Source organism: Phoenix dactylifera, chromosome 7 (assembly GCF_051530095.1).
Source record: "Phoenix dactylifera cultivar Ajwa chromosome 7, Ajwa_hap1_PhDact_Kaust_v1.1, whole genome shotgun sequence".
Taxonomy (NCBI): Eukaryota; Viridiplantae; Streptophyta; class Magnoliopsida; order Arecales; family Arecaceae; genus Phoenix; species Phoenix dactylifera.
In genome coordinates, this window is record NC_143196.1 from 35,005,401 (window position 1) to 35,030,960 (window position 25,560).

The 25,560-nt window shown below is 38.5% G+C and overlaps 2 protein-coding genes across 3 annotated transcripts; both read left to right on the forward strand.

Annotated features, from left to right (window-relative positions):
* Window positions 1–5,303: 5,303 nt before the first annotated feature.
* On the forward strand, window positions 5,304–22,840 carry LOC103703839 (Inositol-pentakisphosphate 2-kinase family protein). 2 transcript variants are annotated; one of them, XM_089924563.1, is made up of 5 exons: window positions 5,304–5,552; window positions 8,236–8,441; window positions 9,722–9,867; window positions 11,004–11,044; window positions 22,400–22,840. In XM_089924563.1, exons 3-5 carry the CDS (start codon window positions 9,774–9,776, stop codon window positions 22,529–22,531), a joined length of 267 nt encoding a protein of 88 aa, XP_089780689.1. In that variant the 5' UTR covers window positions 5,304–5,552; window positions 8,236–8,441; window positions 9,722–9,773; the 3' UTR covers window positions 22,532–22,840. The 2 variants fall into 2 exon arrangements, with proteins under 2 accessions (XP_089780689.1, XP_089780690.1); XM_089924564.1 differs by having other exon boundaries at window positions 5,304–5,548.
* Window positions 11,537–15,773, forward strand: LOC149753234 (uncharacterized). The gene is made up of 2 exons (XM_089924562.1): window positions 11,537–11,638; window positions 12,230–15,773. Exon 2 carries the CDS (start codon window positions 14,490–14,492, stop codon window positions 15,432–15,434), a length of 945 nt encoding a protein of 314 aa, XP_089780688.1. The 5' UTR covers window positions 11,537–11,638; window positions 12,230–14,489; the 3' UTR covers window positions 15,435–15,773.
* Window positions 22,841–25,560: the final 2,720 nt, after the last annotated feature.

The window sequence follows — 25,560 nt, forward strand, 5'->3', positions numbered from 1 at the left end:
TAGGAAGAAAAAGCTACGAAAATAATTATAGTTGGAAACATTTGTGGACCAATAGGTCATGTATAGCATACCGAGTAAAATTTTTTAGCATAGGGATCCTCGTAATTAATTAAGGTTTCTAAGCCAGATGGAGTTACAAGAAGCAACGGAAAACAAAATAATATAATATATTTAAAAACAAAAGAATCCGGCAGATAAGTTGTAGTACGGTGATCCAATTTGAGAGAAAAAAAATAGAGAAAGATGGAAGAATTTAGAAAGTAAAATATTAAACCTTCTTTTCTTTCATTGATGCCCCGCAACTCATAAACTCGGGTACATATATAGTCTTTATTTATAATAGTAGTAAAGTCCTCTCTTTTACAATTCATATTAGATTTCTCTCTAAAAATAAATACGGCTAATAGAAATAGTTAATAAAAAATAAAAATTCTATAAAAAGTTGATTTCAATTTCTACATCAACTTTACCTTCTGCCACTTTATTTAATTCTTCATGGATTGAAAGATAATATCCATTTATTTTTTTTTCAAAAAAGAAAGTTTTGATTTGACCAACTCATGCCAAAGCTGAAACGGCAAAATTTCGGTCTGATTCAATCCCCTAGTTATGACTAGTATTGTAGATCCTAAAATACTACCCGATTTCAAAAATGTATATAAATTAATTGGGCATCGTATAATCAAGTTATAGTTTTTTAAAATTTGGCATGCAATTCGGCTTTTCTATTTGACATATCTTGCTCCTGTACTCTGTCTAGCCTTGTTTATAGTAACCAGAATGATCCATATCTAAAAGTTTTTCTGGATTATATTGACCGAAAACTCCATATTATATCATGAACAGGTACTTCTTCGTCTCATTTTCAAATATGTTGAATTAGTGGTTTTGATCTTTCCGTGTAACTTGACCAAAACAACGAGCTTGTATCGGCCGAAAACTCCAGCTTACATCATGAAATGTTGGTTCTCTGACTCAATTTCAGAGATATTGAATTAGCGGGTTTCATCTTCTGATCGTTATAACCGACATGTGAGACCTTCAACTTTAAACAAGTAAAAGTTTTGGGGGCATAGGGAGAAGAGCTCGAGACCAATTGATGGTGACACTATGTCGGCAGGTTTAGCAAGTAAAAAATGCGACAATCTTCTTCTTCTTCAAAAAAAAAATTAATCAATACTGTGCTTTAAAAAAAAAAAACAGTCTGAGCTATCTAATTATGGAATAATTTACGCGTAGAAAGAATGTTAGAAGGGCAGAAATATTTGTGGAGCTCTAATCTCATCTAGTTCCAAAAAAGGTTCCAATGAGAGTATTAAACCCCTCTTTGGTGAGTATCTTCTTCCAAAAACTCTCGCGGATACATTCCTTTCTCTTAATAAAGTTGGGGGAAGTTTTTTACTTCATTATTCCTCAAATAAGGCATTTGAATTGCTTGATACCTCAAAGCTTTATTTTTCTGCTTTTGTTTGAAAAAAATCTAACTGTGTCGTGGCAATTGCTATTAGGCAAGATTGGAATGATCTCTATCTTTTCGGAGGTCATGAACTGCATTAACCAACCAAACCATACATCAAGATTGCATGGAACTTGGCCAACCATAGGTTAAATAGAATAAAATCCTTTTTACTCCACTTATTCTACTTTAATATGTCAAATTCATTTTTTTTCAAGGGTAAAATTGATATATCAAAAGATGAGTAAGTCTCTTTTTTTTTTCCCACTTAGTTTGAGCTTACCCGGTTAGGATAAAAAATATAGCGATAGCAATCAAGTCGAGTCGGACCAAATATGGGTCATATTGAGTATAGAATAGGTCAAAAATTTATCAATCCAAATCCAACTTATTTATTAAACGGGTCAAAAATTTAGATTTGAATTTGACTATTTTATTAAATATGTAACTCAACCTAGCCTAGTTAAATAAGTTAAGTATTGCCATGTCAATTATGTCCAGAACTCATATTTCATATCAAGCAATCAATTCAATGTCTTGAAATTACAACTTGACTAGCACATGCATCTGAGTATAGTTAGTGGGTCCTCATTGCATGGAATTGTCGATGTAGTTGAAATATTACACTCAATGGCCTCAAGCAGATAGATCCCTCACTTAGAAACTAGCACAATAGAGCATAATTAATGTATGGAAATATTGTTTTGATTGTCGATAAATTGAAGCTGGATTATAGCATATAACTAACAAGAATACAATCGTTTTTTTTTTTTTTAAAGAAAAGATCAGGCATCTGCCTAATCGCTTTCATTAAGTGAATAAAATAAGGATATAATAAAGAAGTATATATATACAACAATAGCTTAACATTTTAAATCTTTACATCGGACTAGTTTAGTTATTTCTCCACAGAAACATTGCACTGTTATAATGTACCTGAGATTTGTTTGTAATTCATGGAAGGTCCTAAAAGATATTTCCTCTTTGTCTTGGTGCATGAGACTTAGGAACCATAACCTAGAATTTTCAGACTTCTATTTTGAAGTTTCAGAAAAAAAAAAAGAAAGGAAAAGTTAAAAAAAAAAAAATTCACGGAAAGTCTTACATGATGATAAGATCATAGGACGACAACAATGTAATAAATCTCATAATGCCCCTAACATTTTCTTTGAAAAGATTTACCCATATAATTTGTTGGTAAATCATGAAGCTTGGAAATATGAGCATGAAATTTGAAAGATGAAAGGTTTGCATTTTTGATGAGTTGTTCCTTAAACATCCAAGCCAAGGCTTCCATAGCGGTCTCATACCATCCTAATGGAACTAGCCCAAAATGCCATTCGCATTATAATGGTTACAGACAGGCTTTATTTGCCTAGAATGGTCCACACAGAAATCCTTTGAGTTCAAATAATTAATGTAGGCGATATCTCACCTTTATCTTGCTGTTATAACATAAAATAACATTCAATAATGGGCAAATAACATAGTTATTTGCCTAATATGTTTGTATGTGCATATATGTACGTGTATAGTTATGTATATACATACATATATTCATATCGATATGTATATTTGTATGCAAATGTTATCCGAAAATAAAATAATTTTTATCTGGCATAAAAATTTGGATTTTAAAACATATTGTTCTAATTAGCGAAGATAACAAATGGTAATTTATGTAAGGGAAAGTTACCTAAGTAGCCATTTTTAAGACACACAGTCAATGAAACGTAAAATTTCGGCAGCATCATTAATTTTAGACGACGGCTGGTCCTAATGAAGTGGACCACCATAACCGTACGTAGCCCGGCAAAACAGTAACAGTACGCGGTCCTTCGTCTCTACCCCATCTCTTTTAAGCTACAAAAGCGGCTCCTTCCGCATTAATTCTTCCGTGGCGTGGTTCGCCGTAACCATCCACCTTCACAAAGAATGCACGTCACTATACTGTATGGTGGAGCACTGTTCCAAGTACTTGTGAAAAAATCAAATATCTCGAGTTATCCATCACATTTTTGAAGATTACCATATGCTGCAGATATTATAGCCAATTCAAGATTTATGTATGGCTTGCTTAAGAAAAGCTTAGGGATTATAAGTTTATCATGTTCCTCTCAGAAAAAATGAAGAATTGTAAGTTAAACATGCTTCTTTTTTTTTTTTTTTTTTTTTACAGCTCTCTTATCTTTTGGCTATTGTACGTTGTTTGCCCCTTCCTCATTGTGGTCTTGTATTTGGTGTTAAAGTGAAAAATGTTAGGGCGACTGCAGGGTTGCTAGGCACTTGGTTTGTCCAAAACGTTTCTCCATTCCTTTCCTCCATGTAGAGGAGTACTGTATCAAGGAGAATGCATGCCCCGCATTGTCGAGAGAGAGAGAGAGAGAGAGAGAGAGAGAGAGAGAGGGAGGAGGGCAAGCCTACCTATTCTTCTGCTCAATTAAAAAACATACAGCTACTATTTTCTTCATTATTTTTTTGGACAAATTCATTGTTTTCTAAATTGCATGCGACTATGCCCGTGACCTTGAAATGTTGTTACTTTTTGATGTTATATATCTATTACTATGATACCAAGTCCAGGGATGCGAATTTATTGTTGAGTTACACTCTACGTGATCTTCCTACTATAACATATTTTCTTTTTATTTTCCTCATTGTCGGGCGAGTTGCAAGACTTTTCCGACCGACCCTACTCTCTTTTCTCTCTCTTCTGTATAATTTTCCATGTGCAAAATGCTGTTCATTTTGGATGCGCAACAATCTCTCTCTCTTCGCCATTAATTAGACCTTATTAAATTGATGTTAAGTCGATGGGCCCGGACGCATTGATTTTTCTGTCTACTTCCGTCCTTTCTTCCTCTCCTATATCATTCATTAATGATTTGCCGACAACGGCACTGCTGCGTCCAGCTAATTCCAAACTACTGACGAGATCCAGTTATCCCGCACTCTCCGAGATGTCGATGCGAGGCCATCAGGGAGCAGACATTCCCACCCGCCCTGTCGCCGGAAACTGTTGCTCGATGAGAAATTTTATCAGTAACGGATAAAACTTTCTTGACTAGGTGCACGTAATTGACCAGCGACTCCCAATTAACCAGAATAGAATTGGGAGAAGGTCTGAACTCATGACCAGCGCAGCGAGGAAGCTGAGGAAGACCGTTTTGCATGGGAGCACGAATCCTTTGCATGCACGGCACCGTGAAATACTGCAGCACCGGCCGCCAACAAACCATCAAACAACATAATCTATGAGCACGTACCGTGTTGTTGTACACGGTGTGCATTATTTGATGATGGTTCGTACTAATATGTTGTTTGTGGCCTAAGATTTCTGGATCCAAAATTGTAAGTTTATCTTCTTCTCTTTTTTTTAGCATAATATATGAATCTCGAGTGTGTTTCCATCATGGAACAAATCATCCAATCTCGGCCTTGTAAGTTTTACAGCAATTCTAGCAGTGTTTCCAGTTGGAAGGAGTTTAATCCTAGAATAGCTTATCCAATCATCCATGCTCCAAGAATTACCGCGCATGTATATAAGGCCTTATATCATGGGGACCAATAAGATGAAAAGTCCAATATCACAAGTGTAAGAATCGCTAGGCCATGTCCAAGTCTATCCATTTGATGGGGAACTAGAGGTAACATGATCGCGGGACCAGGTTTGGCCAAGAGCTGGTCCCATGCTAATCGGAGGACATAGCCAAGGACGGGCTAGGTTTAGGCTTGTGCTAAAGTTCTGTGCACCGCGGTCCGTTGGCCCAATTAGTCAACTAGGGCCAATTTAATAAGCCTAATCCGGCCCATAAATACAATAATTCTTGGTGCTCGATCTCACGTGACCAGCACCAGCAGAGGAGTTGGGAATGACGCTTGCTTCCCCGCTAGAGAAAAGTGGCCCCACCACCTTTCCTCGGCGCGGACGCCGCCTGGCGGCATGAAGCGGACCCACCGATCACGGCTTTGCGACCCTGATCGGCTTTGCCTCGTCTTGTCCGACCTCCGCCTGGCCTCCGCCGACTGGGTCCGGCGAACCTCTTCTTTGCCCCAGTCCGATCGGTCCGAGGTGGAGCGGGCCTCCACCGGGTGGGTAAGAGTTCTACTCCTGTCTCCAATTTTATTCTACCAAATCACTCCTCTCTTCTGTTTCGGTTCCAGTTCTTCCCTAATTTCCAATTAAAACCCTAATTTCGCACACTCTCTTTGATTTCCTTCAAGTCTCTAACCCAACTTCTCCTGCCATCATGGTTCCGGTCCTTCGGGTGGATTCAACCTATCCCATTTGCCGAGCTTGCCCCAGATCTTTTGTACTGCCAACTAAGGCCCCGTTTGGAGGAGCTGTTGGCAGTAGAGCGGTTAGAAGTAGAATTTTTTGAAATAGAGCTTTTACAAAACGTTATTTACTATTTGGTAACTATATTTTTAAAGTGATAAAGCACTTTAATATGTATTTGGTAAACAAACTGAGAAAGTACTTTTGTATGACAAAATTACCATAAAGGACATTGTATAGTATTATACAACAGAGCATAATAAAATATAACATATATTAATATATAAATATATGATATAGTATAATATTATTGTAATATAATATAATATTATTATGATATAGTAATATAACATTGCATACTATAGCATAATAATTTAATATAATATTAAATTATTTAACATAACATATTAATATATTATGATATAATGTAATACAATATTATATTTACAGTATAATACCATAATAAAGATATAAAATATTATAATTATTAGCATAAATTAATTTTTCATAATATAACATAATATTAAATTATTTAACCTATATATTAATGTATTATGATATAATATAATATTATATTTATAGTTTAATACAATAATAAATGTCTAAAATAATAATAGGAAACAAGAATACATTTTCTTACATGGAAGGGAGTCTGATCCACGGCTAAGGTTCTTTGTTAGGGCTCCAGCAAATTTTTAGATTTATAAAGGAACAAAGTATGTAATTGTTATATTTATTATAGGTATTTTGGTAAAAAAAAAAACAGCTTTCTGACAGCTCAAAACTGCTTTTTCGAAAAGCTCCAAAATATAGCTTCTCTCAAAAAGCTATTTTAACTTTTCGAAATTTTTACCAAGTACATTTTTTATCCAAAAATACTTTTGAAGAGCCAGAAAGTGCTTTTTGGCCTTCCAAAAGCTTCCCAAATAGGACCTAAGTGCCCATGATAGAAAATGGAGCGCGAAATTAATGACGAACTACGCGGCAGAACCACTCACCCACCCCCCCTGCGCGCCGGGGCGGGGGAGGGGGGGAAGGAAGCAAATGGGCCCGGCCCACACAAAGGATGGAAAAAAGTTTGCACTCATTTGGTTCGATAAGAATTTTTTCTCGTCCAAATATTTTTTATAAAAATATAATATTTTACAAAAATAATTTTAGTACATTTTGTAGCATATTTTAAAAAAATATAAAATATTTATTATATTTTTAATAAAAAATTTTGATGGTTTAGAAATAGTTTTGAAAAAAAATATATATTTTTTAAAAAACTCCAACAAGATTTTTTTAAAATTATTATTATTATTATTATTATTATTATTATTATTATTTTACGAGTGAAACGAGTCTTACGAGCAATATCAAAGTTTGCCTGCTGGCAGGTGGCCCATTTACAAATGTAGCCCGCCCATTTCCATCCAAATCTTGTATCTGAACCCGCCCAAATCTTATTAGTTGTCAGGCACGGATCCGGATCATTCTTTTCTCAGCGGATATGATTTGGTTTGCATCTTCTTTGTCCTATTCGGACTCGGATTCAGGATCGTGCGGTTTCCACCTTTGTGAGGAGTAGTGAATTTGTAATTCCAGTCCGTTCAATTACTAGTGTATTGTCACAACATGATCATTAGAAATAATTAAAGGATGCACGGTGGGTTTGTGGACCCATGAGTTTAGGGAGTTCGCTCTCTAGACGAGTCAAATTGACTCGAAATTCTTGGCCCAAGTTTTGATCAGGTGTGTGTTGCGTGAGGCGCATTAGGCCTGGAAGTTGACTGTTGACATGGTAGTGCAAACCTAATTCTAGCTACTTAGATATATGTTAATATAGAAAAAATAGAAGTTTTCAAATAACCGTGGTATTGATGCACGAAATTTAGTGATAATTCTAAATACGGTGCTGTTTAATTATAGGACATGGCAATGATGCTAAGAGCTGAAGATGCAAAGGATAATTCTAAATACTGTGCCGTTTGATTTTGTTATATTTTCAGCATTATTTCGAGCATTAGGCTCTACCTGATATAAATATACTTCTGTGAAGTTATTTTCCTAGCCTTTTTGATTATTTAATGAACTGCATTATGATCACATATCATTTTCTATATAGCGTTTACTGCTCATTAAAATTTGTTCATCATTTTTAATGTTTCATGGAGCAATATTATATGTGGTAAATGACAGCATGTTCAGCAACTTTACAGGTTTTACTCTCTTTAGAGTTAACTTTCTTAAGGAAAAAGATTTCTTCTGTTTGGAATTTGGTAGATTTGTCCTCTGAAATTCTGCTATTAAATTTCTTCTCATTTACTTTTTAATGATTTATATTATTATGAGTACAACTAACATCTTCTAGATTTCATAACCACTAAAATGTCTGGTAACAGTATCCAGTCAAATTATTTGCTACAAGATTTCTTTTGTTTTGTTAGTGCTCTGTTTATTTATTTATTTTGACGCTGACCTGGTAATGCGTGGATTTTGGTGGCTTATGAAACAGTTTGGAAAAGTATTACGGATACAGAAGGTTCCAAAAGGCTCAACCCGATCTGTGAATGGATATGTGCAGTCCTATCTAGGCAGGAAAAACTTCTATTGGGAGATGTCGAAGAACTACTAGAATCCAAGTCGAGGGATATTGCGGAGCAGAATTATATCAAGCACTTGATGAGTCACATGTTGGGCTCCAAGTATATAGATTGCGGGGTATGACATTTCTTTTCCATGATATAATTTTTTTTCCCCAACTTTTGGCTATCATCTGTCTGCCTTATTCAATTACCTTTACGTATGTTGCACTAAACATCATATTGAAACTGTTAATATGTCACCATCTAATGCTAAATTTTTGTTTTTCCATAGTATACGGTAAAGTTACTTTTTGTTGTACTTGATTTTAATGCCTCAAGAATTTTGAAATTTCTCTTTCTTTTTTTTTTTTTTTGGGGGGGGGGGGGGGGGAGTGATGTACAGCAAATTTTAGTTTAATTTGCTTGAACCTTTGAAGGTAATGGATATCAAATATGAGAGTTGTTTGGTTTTATGGTGTTTAACAGATAATAGTTGTGAGGTGAGAAAGCCACTTAAGCATACAAGTTGATCTTGATGTACCTAAAATAACCAATTTCTCGTTTAACTCTTCTGAGTTAGCAAAGCTCCAAATTCCGGCACTCTGGATTGTTGGGTACTGTTGACAAACATTTTACCAAAATGATTTATTTGATTCTTGTAATTAATTTTTTTATAATATAGGATAGTGGTGGGCATTTTGCTAATCAAGGTTTGAGAAAATGCAGTTTCAGTCTTTCAATTTTGGTTTTGGCTGGGCAAAACGACTTTTGGTTATGCTAGCTTCTTCAGTTTCAAACAAAAATCCATTAAATTTGGAAGAGAAGGAGATCCTGATTCTGGAAAGTAAATAAACATCATCATCAGAGGTATATAAACTGCTGATCCATATATTTTGCCATAGCTTCACTCGTTGCCTGTTTGTGGAGCTTGCAACTTTTTATAATTGTCTGTAAGTCTTCTTTCCATGCATTCAGGAGTCAAATACATGGAAATATTGGTAAAATCTTTGCCTTCAATTACTACTCAAGATCATACTCAACTCTTTAAACTGGTTTAAATGAGCCTTTGGTGATCTTAATCCAAAAGGGAAAAAGAAAGGAGGCAATAGTTTTATTGCATCTCATAATGGCGAATGATGGATAGCAGCTAATCACCGCACACCCCCCTGGTGCAAAAGAAGAAGAAGAGTTTGGGGGGGGTGGGGACATTTTAAATTTTAGGAGTTAGTTATCTTTCATATATCAGTTACTGGTATCTCTGAAATAGCTACAAGTTTCGCATGAGACTAATTCTGAAGTTGCTACTCCGTGTTTTAGACAAGCTGTCAATGGTTTCCTACTCTATTTTCAATTGGAAGCTCAGTTATTTCCATATGATCTCCATTATTAGCTTACAAATTTCTTTTAATATGGCAGATTCTTGTCGCTGTATCCAGGGAATTTCTGGAGTCCATTAGAAAGACTATCCATGATCAGCGTCCTGCCTGGCGAATTGATGCTGCAGAAGTTGATGTCTTATGTGATTTCTGCATTTCTTATTTCTGACCATTCAGTTTTCACTGGTATAGTCCGGTTCTCAAAATTCTAGATCTTTTGCATATAAAACTAGTGCTGATATTATATAATAGATGAAAGCATGTTAGTCAGGGGGCACATCTTGCACCACAAAAGCCCTATTGATTAAGATTCCTGTCTTAAATTAAATAACTAATGGTGAGATAATATTGCTTGTCTGAAATTTGTCACATTTTTACTTTGAGAGGCTTTGCTCACACATGCGCATATATACGTATACATCTTCCGAGCAAAGAATATGTCTACATGTGGGGGCATAAATACATGTCTACTATAAATCCGTAATGTATTCAAATATAGTTAAATGAATACTACTTGGATGGGTAGAACAGTAGCTGTTTTAGTGCAGATCACACTGCAGGTTTCTCAAAATAAGAATTCACACCATTGATCATGATCCACAGTATTTAAAATGTGTACAAAATCAAAAAATCAAATGTTTTGAAGGCCTTCAGATCATCTTTCAAAGTGTTAAACTGGATACAGGAGAATGGAATTCTCTCTTGATTGGTTGTTTTGATTTGCCTGTTTTGTTCTTAATTGACTCAAACTAACTTTAATTGAAAAATGTTGACATTGAGACCTGGACTAATACACATATCAGCACCAAAATTGAGAAAAATATTGACTGAACAAAATTGAGAAAAATGAAAAAAGATTATATTTATTTCTCTATAGTTGTCTGTAATATTTTTGAGTCTGTAGAAGACTCAGCCTAAGAGGGACTAGCCACATTGGCTCACCTGTGCAGAAAAACGTGACATGCATGGCTGGCTATTCACAGACATAATTTTAGTGATAACTGATTCCAGATTCTGGTACTAGTCTAAACACTGTATTCAAATTCAACTTATCTCTTTCCTCAAGTTCAGTCCATTTTGTTTTCTTCTTTTATTTATGTATTTTCACAACATTTGCTTCCCGTTATCAAGAATTTGTAATCTTTAACTTCTTAATACTAATCAGCCTTTGATATACTAACACCAAAAAGTTATAGTGGCATATTGATATTTGCATCATCATTGGCATAGTGCGCACTTCTGGAGTTTCTCTAGATCTATTCTATGGACGTCTAGTATATGACTTGAGTAGCATGCTTATAATATTTTTAGCTTTATCTCAGGTTCTCCTAGAATGGGCATCTGCGTCGCAGTAGAAATAAAGGTACTCCTCTATGGCAGCATTTGCTTTTGTTTCTTGTAGTTTTTCATTCTTTTCCTGAGCTTTATGTGATAATATTTGGTTTTGCTGCTTCTTTTGCTTTACATGTTTGAGTGGTTCTGTAATAACCCCAAAATATTTTTTTTATATAAAAAGGGATAGAATAGTCCTTTTCAATTAATATAAGGGGTAAAATAGGAAAGAATCAAAAGATAATGGCATAGTTGTAGATGCATTGAAGTGGTAAGGGTAAAATTGGAAGGAATCAAAAGTTAATGGCATAACGGTAGATATGTTGAAGTGTTAGGGGCAAAATGGGAATTTAATAATATTAAACAAAGGGTGAATAGTATCTTGATGTGATTTAATTGGAGGGTTTGAGCTGGCTCACGGGAGTGAAACAGAGAGGAGAGGGGGAGGGTTCTCAGACGACAACAGAGAGAAAAAAAAAAAGAAGAAGAAAGGAAAGGAAGAAAGAAAGAGGAAGAAAAAGAAGAAAGGAAGAGGAAGGAGATCCCGGTTGCACTTCCAGCTGAAGGGAAAAACGTAGATCTCCTTCCCCTCTACGCAAGGACCTCGATTTCCAAAAAGAAAAAGGTAAATATCCGTCCCTATCTAGTCTTTTGATGACATTAGGCTATACAAAGGGTGGATATAGTCTAGAGGGGTCGGATAAGGGTTGTAGAGGCGGTTAAAAGAGGAAGAATCGGATTTTGACAAATTTTTCCGGCACTACGGAAAAACTGTGTCGAAGTCCCAACTTCGGTGAATTATTTAGGGGGTCAAACGACCTTCGATAGCAATGCATGTTACCTCTTTAGAATCCCCTATGAGTGTAGAATGTTAGGTAAAAATTTCATCAAATTTGGAGTCCTGAAAGTGGATCAAACTCGGGATGAAGTAACCGGCTGTCGGTCCGGATTACTGTTCATCCGGGTGAAAAATGGGGGATTTCATGCTATAATAGGGTATTAAGCCCAGATTAAGCTAAGGGGACCTTGTACTCATGCAAGGGAGTCCCTAATACACATAAATGGTGAGTTAATTAATAGAAAGAGAAAAAAAGAAAGAAAAGAAAAGATTTAGGAAACGGGGGAGTTGAATCAATTAAAGTCCCCTATATTATAATTGGCACGTAGATTATAGCCCTTGATACAAAACTAAATATATTATAAATGCATGTCACAGTTGGGCAAGAAGTTAGGGAGCAAGAAGAAGAAGCCCCTACTGCCTACCATAAAGTTTTGGAGGCGTATCAGGGCTGTGCCAGATTGACAGGTGAGTGGGAGTCATGTACTTTGCACCATGAGCATCCTTAATTCATTTTCATGAATGTCGCCAGGTGTGAATTGATTCCACCTGAGCCTATTGATTAATTGTTGTTGTATATTCCTCTATATTTTGATTCTCCATGCTTGATTATTCTGTACATGCATTTGCAGAAACATTGAGAAGAATTACGAGGGGTTTATGAGTAATTAAATTGGATCTGAATTGTGAAATGACTTCTTTTGTAAATTGATTTCATTTCCTCTATTTCAAAGACTTGTAAGTGGTATATTGAGTTGCATTGCACACCCTTGACCCCTCACTCCCAAACCTGATGTTAGTTTATGATTGGGTCGGAGTCGAGTGAGTGGTAGTCTTAATTATGCTCCTTTTAGTAGAGTATTGGGAGGGTGCATTATGGCATTCATGCATGGCTTGACAGTATCTGCAGGACACCTATAGTCGATGGGGTTGAACATCGGCCTTTGTGCACATAGTAGCCTTCTGGGTGGGCGGAGCCCAGTCTCTTCCTAGGGGGGGACACGGCCCTAGGCGTAGGATCGGCCGGTCCTACGACTTATATTCTGCTTGCCGCCGGGCATAGTAAGACCCCGCGAGGTGCAGTATGGCTTTCCGCGGATGTAGAATTCCCGCGAGGTGCCGTTTAGTATGTAGATGTGAGATGGATTTCTGTTCTGGATACTGGCCAGCATTTACATGATTAGTGTGGTGTCTTATCCTGCATATACATGTGACAGTAGGGAGTTGTTGCTGGTTCGCCTGGGGCGTAAAACCCACCTCCTGACAGCTGTCTAGCATTTACATTATCGATATGGTGTCTTATCCTGCATATGCATGGGACAGTAGGGAGTCGTTGCTGGTTCGCCTGGGGCGTAAAACCCACCTCCTGACAGCTGTCTAGCATTTACATTATCGATATGGTGTCTTATCCTGCATATGCATGGGACAGTAGGGAGTCGTTGCTGGTTCGCCTGGGGCGTAAAACCCACCTCCCGACAGCTGTCTAGTGATGATTTACATATTGGTGTGGTGTCATATTCGATATATGCATATGGCAGTAGGAAGTTGTTGCTGGTTCGCCTGGGGCGTAAAACCCACCTCCCGATAGCTGTCTTGTTGATGATTCAGCCTATTGACACCTGATTTATATGATTCAGTACTATGACCTGTTGAGCATATTCATGAGTAGCATATATGTTTACTTGATTATTCCATATATGCTTCAGATGAGTTGATATTGATTGTGGTGGTATTGATGACTTACTCCATATTCTCTATGTTGAGATCATGTTCATCTTGTTATTGATCTTGAGATTTCACCTCGAGCCATGATTATATCTGGTCTCATGTGCATAGTACTCTCTACTCCACTCACTGAGTATTTATATACTCACTCCCCAGTTTGATATTTTTGATTGCAGGGCAGGTATTGTATAGAGAGGAGCAGGATTAGTGGTTGCCTGCTAGCTGTGCCGCTCCATAGTATAGTATAGTATAATGTAGATAGAGGTTTATACCCTTTTGGTGTATTATAAACCTTCTGTTGTATTTAGTGTATAGTTACAGTCATAGATCCTGTTGTGGATATGGGTTTGACCATGGATGGAATGGAAACCAGATTTTTATACAGTTGAGTTATATACCTGTGATGATGTATTGATATATATTGTCCAGGTTCGTTATGTGACAGGTTATGTGATTGCTGCTCTGACAGGTAGTGTGTTGTATGTATTGAGATAATTCTGACAGGTCACCATAGGAAAGGTGATCATTTTGTGCATGCATCATGCCAAAATTTTCAGAATTTATTGATGGTTGATAGGTAGTAGGGTTCTACGTGGTGGCTGGTGGCCTTATGCCTACCCGCACCCTAGGACCGTCACGGCGGCCCGCCGGGAACGGGGCGGGGGTCGTGACAAAGCTTGGTATCAGAGCAAAGGTTAAGAAGAGTCCTGTCAGAGCAATAGGGTGAGTCAGGATTAAGTATAGGATTATACTATGGAGCATAAGGTTTTTCTGTATGTTAATTTATGAGTCATTTACAATTCAGTAAAATATATTATGACTCAGTGTGTAACGACTGCCCTCTCTTTTTAACTCTTTTAGAGACATATAAAGAATACCTCCAAGGAGAGGATCTGCTCGTCCTGGAAGGAGGATGGAGCCAGATATAGCATTGGATGCGGGTTCCACACATATCGAGCCCCAAAGAGAAAAATCTCCTCCTGCAGACAGGCGGAGAGTTGATGATCAAGGGGAGGTAGGAAATAGAGATGCATTGATGGAACAGTTACTGGCGGAGAATCAGGCTCTGAGAGAGCAGATTGCTCGGGGGAAACCTCCTGCCCCGTCAGTAGTATCCATCTCACCTCCTGTACGTGTGCCAAGAAGTTTGGCCAGGCGAGCTCTAGATGATGAGGGGATTACTGTACAGGAATTTCTGAGGCTCAGAACCCCAGAGTTTAAGGGGGAAGAAGGTGAAGATCCTCAGAGATTCCTGGAGGAGACTGAAAAGATGATACGGAGACTGCCCTGTTCTGATGCAAGGGCAATAGAACTTGTAGGGCTGACAATGAAAGAAGATGCCTGGGACTGGTACCAGAGACAAGTGGAGGACAGATTGTACAGTAGGAATCCTCCAACCTGGGAAGAGTTCAGGCAAGCAGTGATGGATGAGTTTTTGTCTCCGACTGAGAGGCAAAATCGGGCTCTTCAGTTTGAGAGGCTGAAGCAGATGCCCGAAATGAGCGTATCTGAGTACGCTCATGAGTTCACTAGATTGGGGAAGTATGCTCCTTACATCATCCCCACTGAAGCTGCCAGGATAGAAAGATTCAGGCGGGGTCTGATTTCCCCGCTTTATAATGCAGTACTGGCAGTAGAGGTCCCCACCTTATCTAGGTTGATTGATAAAGCAAAACAGTGGGAGACCAGAAACAAAGAGGAAAGAGCTGAAAGAGAACAGAGGAAAATGAGTATGGGGAAAGGGCAAAGCAGTAGAGATAGATCTGAGGGAGTAGATCTCTCGGAGGGCCCGATGGAGCAGTCTGTACGCTCAGCTCCACCTGCCCCACGTAAGAGGAAATGGAGGGAAAGAGGTTAATCACAAGATACTTTTCTACCATCAGTACCTCGTCCTCCAGTCACTATGGCCAGAACTGAATCTAGGTTCCAATCATGGCCAGTATGTGGCATATGTGGGAAGCAGCACCCTGGCAGATGCAGAATGGGTCAGGGAGTGTGCTACAGATGTGGACAGCCGGGTCATTTTGTCAGAGAATGCCCGCAGGGTGCCACCCAGCAGTTTGTGCCTTTGGCATCCTATCCTTCTGTGCAGATGGACAGGCCTAGTAGTAGGGAGCCTGTAGGCAGAGGTAGAGGTCAAGCACAAACATCACAGCAGAGTGCTGGACCATCTCAACTGTCAGCTCCAGTAGGCAGAGGGCAAGGAAGGGTGTTCACGGTAAATCCACAGGAGGCACAGACATCGAATGCAGCTATGACAGGTAATTTACTCTTTTAAATTCGAGGACGAATTTTATATAAGGGGGGGAGGATGTAATAACCCCAAAATATTTTTTTTATATAAAAAGGGATAGAATAGTCCTTTTCAATTAATATAAGGGGTAAAATAGGAAAGAATCAAAAGATAATGGCATAGTTGTAGATGCATTGAAGTGGTAAGGGTAAAATTGGAAGGAATCAAAAGTTAATGGCATAACGGTAGATATGTTGAAGTGTTAGGGGCAAAATGAGAATTTAATAATATTAAACAAAGGGTGAATAGTATCTTGATGTGATTTAATTGGAGGGTTTGAGCTGGCTCACGGGAGTGAAACAGAGAGGAGAGGGGGAGGGTTCTCAGACGACAACAGAGAGAAAAAAAAAAGAAGAAGAGGAAAGGAAAGGAAGAAAGAAAGAGGAAGAAAAAGAAGAAAGGAAGAGGAAGGAGATCCCGGTTGCACTTCCAGCTGAAGGGAAAAACGTAGATCTCCTTCCCCTCTACGCAAGGACCTCGATTTCCAAAAAGAAAAAGGTAAATATCCGTCCCTATCTAGTCTTTTGATGACATTAGGCTATACAAAGGGTGGATATAGTCTAGAGGGGTCGGATAAGGGTTGTAGAGGCGGTTAAAAGAGGAAGAATCGGATTTTGACAAATTTTTCCGGCACTACGGAAAAACTGTGTCGAAGTCCCAACTTCGGTGAATTATTTAGGGGGTCAAACGACCTTCGATAGCAATGCATGTTACCTCTTTAGAATCCCCTATGAGTGTAGAATGTTAGGTAAAAATTTCATCAAATTTGGAGTCCTGAAAGTGGATCAAACTCGGGATGAAGTAACCGGCTGTCGGTCCGGATTACTGTTCATCCGGGTGAAAAATGGGGGATTTCATGCTATAATAGGGTATTAAGCCCAGATTAAGCTAAGGGGACCTTGTACTCATGCAAGGGAGTCCCTAATACACATAAATGGTGAGTTAATTAATAGAAAGAGAAAAAAAGAAAGAAAAGAAAAGATTTAGGAAACGGGGGAGTTGAATCAATTAAAGTCCCCTATATTATAATTGGCACGTAGATTATAGCCCTTGATACAAAACTAAATATATTATAAATGCATGTCACAGTTGGGCAAGAAGTTAGGGAGCAAGAAGAAGAAGCCCCTACTGCCTACCATAAAGTTTTGGAGGCGTATCAGGGCTGTGCCAGATTGACAGGTGAGTGGGAGTCATGTACTTTGCACCATGAGCATCCTTAATTCATTTTCATGAATGTCGCCAGGTGTGAATTGATTCCACCTGAGCCTATTGATTAATTGTTGTTGTATATTCCTCTATATTTTGATTCTCCATGCTTGATTATTCTGTACATGCATTTGCAGAAACATTGAGAAGAATTACGAGGGGTTTATGAGTAATTAAATTGGATCTGAATTGTGAAATGACTTCTTTTGTAAATTGATTTCATTTCCTCTATTTCAAAGACTTGTAAGTGGTATATTGAGTTGCATTGCACACCCTTGACCCCTCACTCCCAAACCTGATGTTAGTTTATGATTGGGTCGGAGTCGAGTGAGTGGTAGTCTTAATTATGCTCCTTTTAGTAGAGTATTGGGAGGGTGCATTATGGCATTCATGCATGGCTTGACAGTATCTGCAGGACACCTATAGTCGATGGGGTTGAACATCGGCCTTTGTGCACATAGTAGCCTTCTGGGTGGGCGGAGCCCAGTCCCTTCCTAGGGGGGGACACGGCCCTAGGCGTAGGATCGGCCGGTCCTACGACTTATATTCTGCTTGCCGCCGGGCATAGTAAGACCCCGCGAGGTGCAGTATGGCTTTCCGCGGATGTAGAATTCCCGCGAGGTGCCGTTTAGTATGTAGATGTGAGATGGATTTCTGTTCTGGATACTGGCCAGCATTTACATGATTAGTGTGGTGTCTTATCCTGCATATACATGTGACAGTAGGGAGTTGTTGCTGGTTCGCCTGGGGCGTAAAACCCACCTCCTGACAGCTGTCTAGCATTTACATTATCGATATGGTGTCTTATCCTGCATATGCATGGACAGTAGGGAGTCGTTGCTGGTTCGCCTGGGGCGTAAAACCCACCTCCTGACAGCTGTCTAGCATTTACATTATCGATATGGTGTCTTATCCTGCATATGCATGGGACAGTAGGGAGTCGTTGCTGGTTCGCCTGGGGCGTAAAACCCACCTCCCGACAGCTGTCTAGTGATGATTTACATATTGGTGTGGTGTCATATTCGATATATGCATATGGCAGTAGGAAGTTGTTGCTGGTTCGCCTGGGGCGTAAAACCCACCTCCTGATAGCTGTCTTGTTGATGATTCAGCCTATTGACACCTGATTTATATGATTCAGTACTATGACCTGTTGAGTATATTCATGAGTAGCATATATGTTTACTTGATTATTCCATATATGCTTCAGATGAGTTGATATTGATTGTGGTGGTATTGATGACTTACTCCATATTCTCTATGTTGAGATCATGTTCATCTTGTTATTGATCTTGAGATTTCACCTCGAGCCATGATTATATCTGGTCTCATGTGCATAGTACTCTCTACTCCACTCACTGAGTATTTATATACTCACTCCCCAGTTTGATATTTTTGATTGCAGGGCAGGTATTGTATAGAGAGGAGCAGGATTAGTGGTTGCCTGCTAGCTGTGCCGCTCCATAGTATAGTATAGTATAATGTAGATAGAGGTTTATACCCTTTTGGTGTATTATAAACCTTCTGTTGTATTTAGTGTATAGTTACAGTCATAGATCCTGTTGTGGATATGGGTTTGACCATGGATGGAATGGGAACCAGATTTTTATACAGTTGAGTTATATACCTGTGATGATGTATTGATATATATTGTCCAGGTTCGTTATGTGACAGGTTATGTGATTGCTGCTCTGACAGATAGTGTGTTGTATGTATTGAGATAATCCTGACAGGTCACCATAGGAAAGGTGATCATTTTGTGCATGCATCATGCCAAAATTTTCAGAATTTATTGATGGTTGATAGGTAGTAGGGTTCTACGTGGTGGCTGGTGGCCTTATGCCTACCCGCACCCTAGGACCGTCGCGGCGGCCCGCCGGGAACGGGGCGGGGGTCGTGACAGGTTCAGCCAAAGTGTGGATTCCTCCCATCTTCAGAATTCATAACCAAGGCAAATGTTATTAAGAATCATGTAACATGATTTAGAATGCATCAATTTCGGAAACTTCATCAGGGACAGGCATGTATCTACTCAATTAACATACCATTAATTTAATTCCGTTAATATAAAAGCAATGTGAGGTATTGTAGAGACTAATTGATATTCTTAGTTAGTCTAGCCATAGCATTTTGTGGATGATATGCCAAGTACTGCTTATCACTTTCGATCAACCCAATGTTTTTTTTTTTTTACTTCCTTTTGTTTTCATTGTTCTTTGTAACATTATAGTCCTCTAATGAACCTACCTCATTATTATAACTAGTGCGTATCAGGCCATGACATTACTCTTTGCAACTCCTCAAAACAACTTCCGCATATTCTTGAATGGTTCTCGCATTTTTGGTGGCTTGGGAGGTGGCATGGACAGTGCTGCTGTTTGGTCTCATGAAATGAACATGGTTATCAAAGATCTGATCAAGGTTCGTGGCCTACAATTACCAAGCTTCCTTGAACTTGTTTCAGAGGTGATTTTCAGTTCTAGAGTACTAGATCAGCTTCTAGCAACTCAAAAGCTGGATGCTCTTTGTCATGTCCCGAACCCAGCACTCGGGTCCGGTACGCGACCAACCGCATGAGCCCTAGAGTAGTGCCCTAAAGATCATGAACAAAATCCCGATAATTCTACAATTAACCACTTAATTCAAATAGATAAATCCAACATATCCAAATAATCAAATCGGTCCAATTACAAGAGCTTTCAATGTTCATCGGTATCAAAATAAACTAACTAACTGACTCTGACATTTGCGCTCTGCGTCCATCCCATCCATATCTATGCATCCTGCGTGTATGAAAAAGAGAAAGAAGGGAGTGAGCTTTATAGCCCAGAATCCCCATGCATTCATACCAACACAATAATAATATGAATTTGAAAACCGCAAGAAATCGATTCATATATCATAAAATCATAAAACCGGCTATCAATAATGCTCGAATAATCAATATTTACATATGAACATCAAATACCAATAAAAATCCATCCACTCAAGAGTGATATAGTATATGATATTTACATAAATCTTCATTAATGATTTCAATGCTTTTTTTTCCATTCTTTTTAACTTGATATGGATCAATTATTTTATTGACTTTGGGCCAAATCTTGGATACATTCTCCAGCCTGTGATGGGGCTGCCAAAGTATTACATTCCCAGCCTGTGATGGGGCTTGCCAATTTTAGTTCCACATTTACTAGCTTGTGATAGGGCTGCCAAGTATCACATTTCTAGCCTATGGCGAGGCCTGCCAATTTTAGTTCTACTTCATAGCCTGTAATGAGGTCTGCTAAAGTGTTACATTTTCAGCCTGTGACGGGGCCTGCCATAATAACGAGATAAATCCAAGTTCTTGTTTATTCAATTCAGTTCACATCCACACGTCAATTTTTTTTTATTTACTTCAGGCTTTAGACTAACCACATTCACATTTCCAGCCCGTCACAGGACAACCAATATCACATGGTTAGTTAAGTGCACTACATCCATTAGTCCGATTATGCAAGTGTAGGTTATCCGCATACATGCGTACATCATAATATCAATCACAAGCAAATACGATAAAATACAATTTAATACAAAAACCATCATAAAACTATTTCCGCTTCTTACTTAACTGGATCATAGCATATCATACGAACATAGGTGCAAAATTTATATTATATAGGTTAGTGTACAAGAATTCTTACTTCTTTGCTGACAATTCAAACAGATTACCCTAATCTATGAACTGGGGTGCACAGAATCCTGCTTAACGTCTCTTTGTCCAACATATTGTTCTCTCTACAGAACCAAGTCAATATTAAAAATCACTTGGGGTATCTAACAACTCAGAACCTTCTATTGATCCAAGGCTATCTAGCAGTCCTTACAAACAATGATCTCTCCGGATCAAACTATAGGGAGAAAACTGTAACTAGAGAGAGAAAGATCTATGGATAGAGAAAGTCTAGTAGAGAGGACCAGTAGAAAGAAAAAGTCCCGTGGAGAGAAAGTCTCTAGAGAGAGAAACTAGAGAGAGGAGAGAACTGAGTGGCTGTCCCTCTCTCTCTCTCTCTCTTTCTCTCTCTTTCTTCCTTCTTCCCAAAGGGAGGGAAGTGTTCGGCAGCGGGTAGCCGTCCATGGTCGGCGAAGCCCCGTGGTCGACAGCCCGTGGCAGCGTCGGCGGCGCGCCATCCCGGCAATGGCCGACCGAAAGGAAGAAGAAGAATAAAACAGGGGAGGTTCAAGACGGAGCAGTGGCCTAACAACCGGAGAAAGGAAGAGAGAAAGCTTACGTTGTCTCTGGCGAGCTCTCCCAGCCGGATCGACGGCGAATACCCCGAGTTCTTCCCACGGATTGCCGAGCAATTTAAGCTCCTAACAGAGAGCTCCCAAGGTTGATGCCAAAGAAGAGGGGAACAGAGCCTTTTATAGACGAGGATCGGCTCAAACAAGATAAGTTGTGATCACCTTAGACTCCTCCCTCCGGTGGAATCAGAGGAAGAAGTTGGAACAGGGGAGAGAGAAGACTCCGTTCGGGAGTCTCCCTCCCCTTTCACATGGGTCGGGCCGGTGCCGTAGCTCGCGGGCCGGCCCAGGCCGAACAGAAAAATGTGGGCCCTTACAGTTTGAAGTAGAAGGTGCTATTCATGCGTACTACAACGTTATATCTCAGCCTTGCATGGTATGCAAAAGTTTAGGTGATACAGAGCTCTTGCATCAGTATTCCTTCCTACATTCTCTCTCTCTCTCTCTCTCTTTCTCTCTCGAAAAGCCTGAAAATAGTAAGAGATTATGTAATAGCTGCTACAGCAAAGGATTGTGGTCTGACGATCAGCTTAAGACGTATAGAAGGTGGAAGTAGAGAATCTGGTTATTTATGGAATCATCTGATCAGAGCTTTGATTACAAGGTATGTATCCATCGTTAGTTTCTCATTTCGTTTTGGAGCTCTTATTTTGATATTTTTCAAGATGATATGCACGCACACAAAGTCGGCTGTCATCAAGTTTGTCGATCAGTGAAGTAACTGTATGTGATAGTGCACATTTATGTGATATTATAAGTGTCAAATTATTGTGTATGTTGCTGCTATTTATTTTACATTTCAGCCTATTGCAATATGGAATAATATGCTTCATATCTCATCTATGGTAAAGCAAAGTGACCATGATTTTTTGAAAAATTGGAAAATTGGAAAGCATAAAAGTTTTTTAAAAAAGAATGCATTCTGGTAGCATTTAGATGTCTTCGCCTCTTTGTTGAACAGATGTTGAGCAGTTAGTTATTTTTCTAATGGCTATCTGAGCAATTTCTTCACGACGTTATTTTAAGCTTTTCTGCAGGCAAACTTCATTGACCTGGATATGAAACCTCTGCAGAACATGGTTCATTACTACGAGTTAGATCAGAAGATCGCGAACTTCTATATTAAGAGTGAGGACCTAGGAGGAAGTCCATGCGATTCTACAACCTGAGGTACCAAGGACAGGAAGATTCAATGTCAACAATGAAAAAAAGTCCTGAGTTTGAATATCATGGAAGTGTTTCTCAAAAAAAAAAAAAAAAAACAAAAAAAGAAGGAACAAGAATGGAGTTAGCTGAAAGTATCTCCTATATGTTGGATTTTGGTCAATTTATGTTACTTGCTCCTTGATATTGAAAACTTTCAGGCATGTCAGAGTATGTATTTATGTTTTGAACAACAAGAAAAATTGTAAGTTGTACTAATAGTAACGTGCGTTCAAGCCCAAGCACTGCTTCCTTTATGGAGTGGCATTCATGCATCTACAACTGCCATTATCTATAACTATAAGTAATACTTCTGACTCATTCTGCTCTTTATTTTTCTTTAATTCTTAACTTGTTACAGTTTTGGAAGCATAGTTGTTTTGTTTTTACAATGATACCTGCTGTTTACTTTACCATTATCCAAATTTTAGCATTTTAAGCAACTCCTGCTATAGACTGTTTCTTTTTCCAAGACCCACCTCATCTTTAGTTATCTCCAGTAAGTTTTCCCTTTTGTAGCCAAGATTTCATCGGTAACTATCATAATGGAAACTCCCATTGCCTGGTAAGATGAATGCTAGTATTTCAATTTGTTTAAGGTACGGAAGATAATGAATTATGGCTAAACATTTATTGAATCTAACCTTGTTCTGATTCCCAGATCAAGAAAAGGGAAAGACGAACCCCACAAGGTCAGGCATCATAATTTAGATTGGCAGGAAAACATAAATTACTAACTTGCTGAGATCTGTGTAGCGACGAACTCTCCTTGTAGGATCCGAAACTTGTCCAATAGTTAGTGCAACTAATTTCTTGCTACTTTGGCAGCTAAAGAGTCATCCGCACTTTAAAGTCATACTAACAGTAGAGGTACGCGCTTATGTTTCTTACACTGACTTTTTGTATGTTATTGAAGAGACGGTGGAATTATCAGAAATTTTCTGCTTGCTCTGGACCAAAGTGCAGCATTTGTTTAGGCTCCTGGTCCTCTGAATGATTCCTTTTGGTGAAACTATGTGGTCCAGTGGTTGTTTTGTGGTTTAATCAACTTAACTCTTTTTATTGTAGCATGAAACTTTGTCAGCATAAAACTTTGCCTATGTACATTGTACAGATTGTTTTGGCAGCAGTAAGGTGTTATGGGATTTTTGTGCTATTTGACTGAGGTTATCTTATTCCCACATCTTAAAGAGGAAAGTGACTAATAACGTTTTCCAGTTGCAAGGAAAGTGATACAGCAGCTACTTCATGGATTAAGAAAGGGACAGCATAAGGTCTAATTGTAACACAATTAAAATGGTAGATATTCTATGAGGCAACTGGCTTGATGCTACTTAACATTGTCTTGAGCTGGTTCAGGGCTGGGACTGTGCCTGATTAGAAAGCTCATGCACAGGTCAGCCTCCTAGCTGAAGCCCAATCTGAAAATTAATAATATGAATTAGATTAACCTGATCGATTTATCAGTTTTTGATTATGTAACTGCTCTATTAGATGAAGCATCACAAGTTTGGACAGGAGAGGCAAGTAGTCGTCATTAGTCTTTAGGATAATGGTGAGATGTTTTTTTACACAACTTTATAATCAAGTTATCATGATATAGGTTCATATCATTTCTGTGTTTGGATTTTATGCATGAGATATGGGTGATCCGACTCATGTTGTGCAACTTATAAGAATTCTGATCAAAATTACTGAGGTTTGGAGATTGTTAATATCGGTTCAAGTTTTCGAGTTTACCTCTGCCTTCAATTATACTTGAGTGGACTGGCAAGCGATGCTGATTTATTGATCAAACAGGTAATTTTAGTAAGACTCAAAACGAGACTGGTTAATGAGCAAATATCGGTATGGCCTGTGGAGAATTGCCATGAGAGAGTTTAAATTGGTGAGCTTGAACTGATCTCTCCATAACATGATCAGAATATGATGTTGATTTGATTATTATAAATTGACTGCTCTTCCAACAGCATCAACAGGGAGCCTGGTCTAGTGAATTTTCAGACCAGGCTCTGCTAGTTTTTCATCTGAGAAGCTTGGCATGGCTTTTCTTGTATGGAGCCGCTGGATCATGCTTGAAGTAGTCAGGTTTTGATCTACAACCTTACGACATTCTCCCAGACTATCAGCTTGGCTTCGAGCTGAGGCCCAACACATTTTGAAATTGCTCGACTGAAACACATGGTCTCCTTCAGGCTAATCTTTGCTGTAAGCCTGTATGCCTTGACTTAATTATTCAGGTACTTTAATTCATGAATGACTGACAACAGTATATTGCAAAATTTTCCCTCCGTTTCTGTGGAGAAACAAGCACACTCCAAACATAAGGTAGGAGTTTGCGAGTATTTGTCGCCTCCATTTGGCTGCAGTATTATTAAACTATGTACATTAAATGACAAGCATTATTTTGTAGATGATCCATTAAAGAGCCTTCTGCACGACATTTACTTCTCTGTTCCCAACTTGTGAGGTCCCTTCAATTTTTCTTCAACTAATCTCCAGTCAGGTTACTTCTATAGATGATTTAGCAGAATCTGCAAGGACCATAAGCATAACCAAGTTGAAAGGGGAAAATAATCTGTACTAGCTGATAAAAGAAAGAAAAAAAAAATCCAAGAAAAAGTGGCCTTATAAATAGTGACACCTCTGCCTCTGCATCTCCATCTCCACCATTCCACCTGATAGATCTTCAACTAAAAGCATGCCAAAGGTCCATTTCTTGATCTATGAACTTCTTTTCTTATTCTTTTTTATTTTTTTGCCAAGAAGGCTAATAAGCCTGTATGCATTTTGTTCTTCTATTTTTCTTTATTGCTGATTCAGTTTTGGTTTGATTTGGTTTTGCATGCTATATATTTGGTTTTCTCTTGACGCAAGAAGTAGTCTCAGCATAAATTTCCATTCCTTCCACAAATGCTGTAAATGGCGCTATTTGTTGCTGCAGAAAACTGTAGTGTCAGTGGATATATCATGTACGAAGTGTAAGAAGAAGGTT